The 7374-nt window shown below is 36.3% G+C and overlaps 1 protein-coding gene across 1 annotated transcript; it reads left to right on the top strand.

Moving 5' to 3' along the window:
* Positions 821-2089, top strand: LOC18790496. Its single transcript, XM_020557682.1, has one exon. It carries the CDS (start codon positions 909-911, stop codon positions 1845-1847), a length of 939 nt encoding a protein of 312 aa, XP_020413271.1. The 5' UTR covers positions 821-908; the 3' UTR covers positions 1848-2089.

Here is a 7374-nt window from a genome sequence, read left to right as displayed (position 1 = left end):
AGTATCTGGTGTAAGCCTTTTTAGACATCCCACTCAACCATATCGCCTTTTGCCAATCGAATAGAAGCCCCGACCAATAAGCCATTCAACCCAAAAGAATTACAACAACAACAAAGACCCAACATTGAACCTTATCGCTTTGCATACCTCACCTTGCAAATTATAAGCAACCTGATAAATACCCAGTTAGAAAATCAATCAAACAAGGATTTTGGTTTCAAATGAAACTCACGATGCCGATTATAGAAGAGTCATAGGGTATGTGATAGCTGACTTCTTGGAGAAGTTGGAGGGATAAATGGAAAAAGAATTTGGCTCCATTGATTTGTTGGTGAAAGTTGCAAAGATTGTGGCTGTGAGAGAGTCCGAATTGGTTTAGGGTAGACAATATCATAATTATTATCATAAAAGTTAATTACCTTATTTAATTTTTAGGGGCATGATGGGAATAATAAAGTAATTTTAAAATGAAAAAAATAATATGTAAATATCAAAAGATAAAAAAGGAATGTAATCATACGTGGCACAAAAGTCAAAAGACTTGTATCAACAATAACTACGAAGATAAAATCCAAATTCTATTTTCGATTTTGTACTTATACCGAATTTTTTATAAATTTTAACGGAAGATTAAACGGAGCTCACCATGGGATGACCTTGATGTGGGAATGAAGATTAAATTAATCGAATTTGAAGGATGGGGACCAGAATGAGGAATTTGGAATCATTCATGATAAAAAGTCATTATCCTAAAGAGACGTATATATAAATCTATCGGAAAAGAAAAAGGGTCGAAAAGGGCGTTTCCGTAAATTCGGCAACTGCACAAGGAACACTCGATAACTTTCCTTAAAACTCCTCACAAACTTCAAAGGGCAGTCGATGAGAAAGTCGCCCGTCGAGAGAGAATGTCGGAAAGAGACGGCGTCTTCTCTCACGATCAACAATCAACTGCTCTCAAAACCCTGCTCGATTCCCTCAAGATTTTCCTGAGAAACAAACTAACCTTCATTTCCATTTTTGCCCTCACGACCCTCCCACTCTCCTTCCTCCTCTTCTCCCTCTCCCTCTCCTCCCACCCGCTCAAGTCCCACATTTTCCACCTCGAGTCCCTCGCCCGCCTCGCCCCGACCCGATTCGAGGCCCGCCAAGTCTGGAAGGAATCCCGCGATGACGCCGTTTCTCTCCTCCGCATCAAGGCCATCTTCTTCCTCCCCAGCTACGCTCTCTCCCTCCTCGCCTCTGTCACCGCCGTCACCGCCACGTCATCGTCTTTCCATGGAAAACGCCCCGATCTCCGTTCCTCCCTTAATGCCGTTAAGCTCACCTGGAGGAGACCTCTGGTCACCTCCATCTGCATCTACGCGCTCTCGATCGCGTACGCTGTCGTGCCGTGGACTCTGTCGATTGTATTCAACTCGTCGTGGTCCAGATTCTTCATCCTCGTTCTCGGGTCGGGTCTCGAGATTTACCTGATGGCGGTTCTGGGCCTCGGGCTCGTCGCGTCGATTTTGGAAGAGAGGTTCGGGTGGGATGCGATCCGGGTCGGGTGGGCGTTGATGGCGGGTAAGAGGTTGTGCGGGTGGGCGTTGTCGGGTTTGTTCGTGTTCTTAACCTGGGTGGTGGCGAGGAAGCTGGAGGAAGTGATGGACGGCCAGGATTTGATGGAGGGATCATCGACGGCGACGCTGACGAGGGTGGTGGTGGGCATAGAGGATAAATTGGGTTGGGTAATTTTGTATGGGTTAGTGGTGCTCTGGGGTTACCTAGTTACCACAGTTTTTTACTGCGAGTGTAGGAAACGCCACGTAATTGGTGGTGGTGAAAATGAGAACATCACGGTTTGAATTTTGTACTTACGTTTTTAGATTTTTTTTTCTTCTTTGAGAAATACATAGTTCTTTTATTTTTATTATTTTTAATTTGTAATAAGAATTGAAAGGGGGCAACCTTTTGTAAATTTGTATTCTTCGTCAAGTTGAAGAAGCAGAGTAGATTGATTACCAAGTTAATGACATTTTAATTATTTTCCTTGATATTTTGCAATTGATTACCAAGTTAGTGACATTTTAAATTATTTTCGTTGAAATATTTTGCATTTAATATAAATGCTGTCCCATATTCATTGTAATTCTTTTGCCACTTAATGATTTCTATCATCAGTGGCCGCAGAGCTAGAAATTTAATTTAGAGGTGATAGGCTTTTATGATAATTAATAGACCAACGAAAAAATATCATGTACCATCATACGTAAGCAAATCATGCATGCCTTTTAATCGTCATTACCATCTTTATTTGCACACTGGGATTACTCTTATTTGGTTTAAGAAACCACTGCATTTTCTTGATGATAAATTGTTTGAGGAATATAACAAGTAGGTTTTTATAAGCACGTGACTAGGGAGACGATGAGCGCTTTATCAAGGGCAAGGTTCCCACTTCTGCTTGCAATTGAGAGAGTTGATTATTTAGTTAGGTTCAACAACTGAACCCTTATCTGTAAATTATGACATAACTCATTTATAAATAAAAATTTATTATTTCCCCTCTATCAATAAAACAATATAACCTTTTCTCCAACAACAACAACAACAACAACTTGAAAGACTACTCAGATAAGGTTGTTGAAAGACAAGTCAAAAGATTATTATTGCTGAAAATTATTTTCTTTTATTTGCACGGAAAGATTGAAAACTATGGAAATACCATATTGTAGTTACAGTCCTGATCTCTTGGACTACAGGGGTCCAAGAGATTTGTGGTCACTCACCGTTGGATGTAAATTCAACGGTTCACTCACTCTTGCACTCCTTTTAAAAAACTTTTTTGAACCACTGGATTAATATCCAACGGTGGGTGACCACAATCTCTTGGACTCCTGTGATCCAAGAGATCGGAACTGATTGTAGTTATCTCCCAACTTGTAAATTATGTGAGATTTATTTATTTATTTAATCTCAACCTCAGCCTCAACTTGGTCTTTCTTTTCTTCGGTGGAGGTGGATTCTTTTCTAGAAGATGTAATTAAAAAAGTATTATAGTCAAAGTGGTACCCGCGGAAGTCTTCTTCGCCTCACACTCGCGGAAGTTGGGTAGTACCTTCGTCTATGGAATCTGACTTAGTCCTGGCCTAGCCTGCATTGCATCGATTCTTTTTGTTTTTCTCCTTTAAAGCTCTCCGCCAATCACTTTCTCAGCAATCTCATTGGTCCTTCTCTCTATGCCACCATTGAAGGAAAGTTATTGTTCTATACAATATGATTGAGAGTGTCAGCATTCGCTAGGGATTAGTGTGCGAGCAAATCTCAACCATTAATCATTGTGACTCTTGAATTGGAGTCAACGATGATTAATTGTCAAGATTGCATTGCATCGTGCGCTTATTTACGATTTGCACTTATGCTCTTCAATATGACTCTTAAAGTTAACAATGATCAATTGTCAAAATTACACTATGCGGATGTTTACGACTGACACTAACATTCTTCTCAATATTATTGGTACTTTGTTTGACTCCATTTGTTTGACTCCATTAACCTTTTTAATTCCTAGTTCGATTCTGTTACCTTGGCTCCTCGGAAGCTGAAGCTGAATAAAGAAAACGAGGAAATGACATGGGACCACAACATAATATACAAAAATGGGCTTTTTGTATAATAAAAAACGTTATATTCTGTGAACTACATTTTTTTGGGTTTAGCTTTTGTCTCGTTATTTTTGTTTGCCTTCTGGACGTCGTTATTCTTGTTGATTAGCCTTTGTTGTTAACTTGTTACCAATTGTTCAGTCACAAAAGGAAAGCAAAAAACAAATACTTTGTAAAGCTAACCCATCTCTGTCGTTAATCTATAGTTTATAGTTTATTCGCTCAATTATCTCCGCTGATCCTTGTAACAGTTAGATTAAGTGATGAGATTAGGAGAGAGAATATGACTTATGGCAAAAAAAAAGGGAGAAAAATTTGCTACATAGCATAGACCTAATGACCTAAAAATGAGGACCTCTCTTTCCACGACACATTTAGGCCTTGTTTGATAACTATTTTAATTTTTAATTTTCAGTTTTAGCTTCTAGTTTTCAATTTTCAATTTTAAAAAATTAAAAACTATTTAAAAGTTGTTTAATAACTTATTTCAATTTTATGTGAAACTTGGAAATGAAATTCTTGCAGGGCTAAGTTGTATCACTTAGTTATATGAAAAGTTGTACTCTTCATAATTCAAGTGTTGTGTCTATATATATATAGTTGAAGAATATGAGTCTCACATCGGATTTTTGACTAAATAAAATATAACATATAATGAATGTTTCTACTATTAATATCACTGCGAGACCTTTTGTGACAAACTTACTAGGCTTTGTTAATAGTGGACCACTGAACCTTCTCTCTAAAATTTAAAATATATCTCTTTGTTCTTGTTTTTTAGACAGTTATATATCTCTTAGAATTTATTCAAGAGTTATGTATTGTTGTGTAGAAGTTCAATTCTAGTTATAAACAACTAGTGTAATGGGGCTATGCTGTTGTATCAAAGCTTAGACAATAAGTTGTTAATATTGTTGAAGAAAACATAAAGTCTCACATCGATACTTAATAAAATAGAAAGTTCTATATAACAAATTGCTCCACTCCTAATAACATCGAGGTTTTCAATATAAAATCCCACACCTGCTAAATATATGGTTAAGTTGCGGACAATATCGATGTTACTAGTAGTGGACCAAGAGTCCGTCCATATGAAATCTTAACAAATATTAGATTCTCTAGTTCTCTATATTCACTGCATTACTTCATTTTCGGCAACATGTGGGAGCAAATATTCCGGTCTCCAATCACAAGATGCCACGTGGATAAGAAGAATATCCCCAAGGTTAATTAATTGAGCCCATTTATTTGGCCAATTAATTAATACTAAAAATAAGGATAATATCTTAAATAAGGGATATTATCTTTATTTAATACGATAATATCACCAATTTAGATATTATCCCAATTTGGAGATATCATCATCAAATTAGGAGATTTGACCCCAATCAAATCCCTAATGAACTCAATCTCTACAATTTGGGGAAAGATAAACTCCTTCCAAATAAGAGTTTACTCTGGTCGTTTTTACATGAATTGAAGAAGAGAAAGAATGAAGTTCAAAGCTTGAAGGAACTTTAAGCGGATATTCTCCCACAAGAATATTTGCACAAAACACAACATAATAATGAATGCGCATACTTCATTTTCTGCAACATAATAATGAAGAAAAATGTGCATTGAGAGAAATAGGGACAAGGAAAAAAGGAGAAAGAGTGGCCAAGGGCAAGGGAATTGGAAGTCAAACATAATGGAAGTGAGAGGAATTTGATAGAAATTGAAATGCATAAGTCCTTGAAGTGTTCCGAATTGAAAACTAGAAGGATAAAATTGACAAAAATCTTTAAACTATGGGGACCAAAATGACAAACCATCAAACTTCAAGAACAAGAAATGACTTTCTTTTTTCCTAAGCCTTTTAATCTCTTTGCATTTCATTAGTTGGTCTTCTGACTTGTATGCTGAACTGAACGAGTTGTTTCGTGATTATTTTTTGTGGTAGTGGTTTGGATGTTGCAGCACAGATAATATTGAAATACCCAAGTCAAGGTCAAGCTCCTTGAGCATGATTCTATCAACGCGTAATGGACGCAGAAGGACAGAGAGGAAGAAGGGTGGAAAAAGGAGGATATATATTTTTAAGCAAACAAAACCACAAATATTTAAGTGCGTGGTTGATATGAAAAGGTTTGACTTGTGCAAGAGATGCCTTGTACTTCCGACAGATTTTAAAAAACAAAGTGTATATCCGTTGAAGACTTGTGAGGGAAAGCAAGTCTCCTCCAGAATATGTGACATGGAAGTAGACCGAGAGCAAAAGAAGCTCCTCTCTGTTTCATGTTCAGTTTTTTATTCCTCTGCATTCCATTGTTTAATCTTAATGCTTGATAAATTATGCAGCTAAAGTTTGTGAGTGTGCATAGATTGAAATCAATATTCCAACAATTTTACGCTGCACGATCTGCTGGACGGCTAAAATTGAAGTTCCGCATCAAATTGGGAGAAAAACGACGTACATACATGATAGTAATGCATTGTCTGCAGTATAAGTAAGAAATTACGGATAAAAATAATCTTGTCAGTTGTATACGTTCCTACAAAGTTCCAGTGTCTCTAGCAATTAGAGTGCACAAGCCCATCTAAATATGTACATTGAAGACAACACGTAGTAGGGCAAAAGGTTAGGGAGAGAAACCTATTTCTTCTACAAGAACGACTCACCTACCATCGCGCAATACACATATATTGATTTCTCTTGTGTTTGGTATCATGAGTCTATTGTAAAAAATATAGTTTTTCTCTTTCCGTAAAGCCTAATACAAAAATCTTTATATTATACATAACATATAAACAAAATGGAAAGCTTTTAAGGTACAATGAAACTGAAGAAAACCAATTGATAGGTAAGTAAAAGCAAAATAAATAATAAATAAGAATGTGAGTTTGGTACGTTGAAGCATGTCAAAAACACTGTCCTAAAGCCTTTGTAGCCTCCCTACATGCAGGTACTGGCAGTCTACAAGACTCCAAGATACAACTCCTTGTACACAAACTCAAGATCCACTATGAGCACGTTCATAGACGGATATAGGTATCTAAGTCACATAACCATTGCCCAAAATAATAATATAAGTAGAGAAAATATATAAAAAGTAGAACATGAGAGAATCAGATTGTGGTGGTGATTGTGGTATGTGATATTTTGATGGTGTATTGTAGTTTTTCAAATGTGAAGGAGAAGTGACTTTTTATAGGCATCTAATAACATGTAACCTTCACCAGATTAAACTAGAAAATTAAGGCATTCAATATAGGAATAAAATAACCCCAAAATAAATAAAATAAAACAACCAAAATAATTAAATAAATAAAACGATTAAATTTTTAAAACCTTTTTAAAATTCCAACATAGTCAAAAATATGTAAATTACATTTATAGAACTTCCGCATTGTGCTTTTGTAAATTATGGAGTTTAGAACCTTCAATCATAGATTGGTCATATGACTTTACCCCCATCTTAAGTTTACATTACGTCACATTTACTTTTCTATATATGTAGCTGGTTAAATCTTGAATTGACTTGTCCTTCTCACTGTTTTTATTTTTATCCCATTCAAACTAATCTCTAGCAGGTCATATGTGGATTTCTCAAGTGAAATGGGACAACGTAAGAAACACATATAATTAATTAATTGCCGGCCGGGCCGGGTCTATTCTTCTACTGAGCATTTGCGTGGATTGGCTGTGTCAAATTTTCTTGGATTTTAGTAAAAGAAGAATAGTCAA

Source organism: Prunus persica, chromosome G1 (assembly GCF_000346465.2).
Source record: "Prunus persica cultivar Lovell chromosome G1, Prunus_persica_NCBIv2, whole genome shotgun sequence".
Lineage (NCBI taxonomy): Eukaryota > Viridiplantae > Streptophyta > Magnoliopsida > Rosales > Rosaceae > Prunus > Prunus persica.
The sequence above is the reverse complement of the archived record's forward strand: the minus strand, read 5'-3'. Positions and strand labels throughout refer to the sequence as shown.

Bases quoted from the DNA above. Each gene is read 5' to 3' on its own strand.
- LOC18790496 (XM_020557682.1), top strand. From the start codon at position 909: ATGTCGGAAAGAGACGGCGTCTTCTCTCACGATCAACAATCAACTGCT.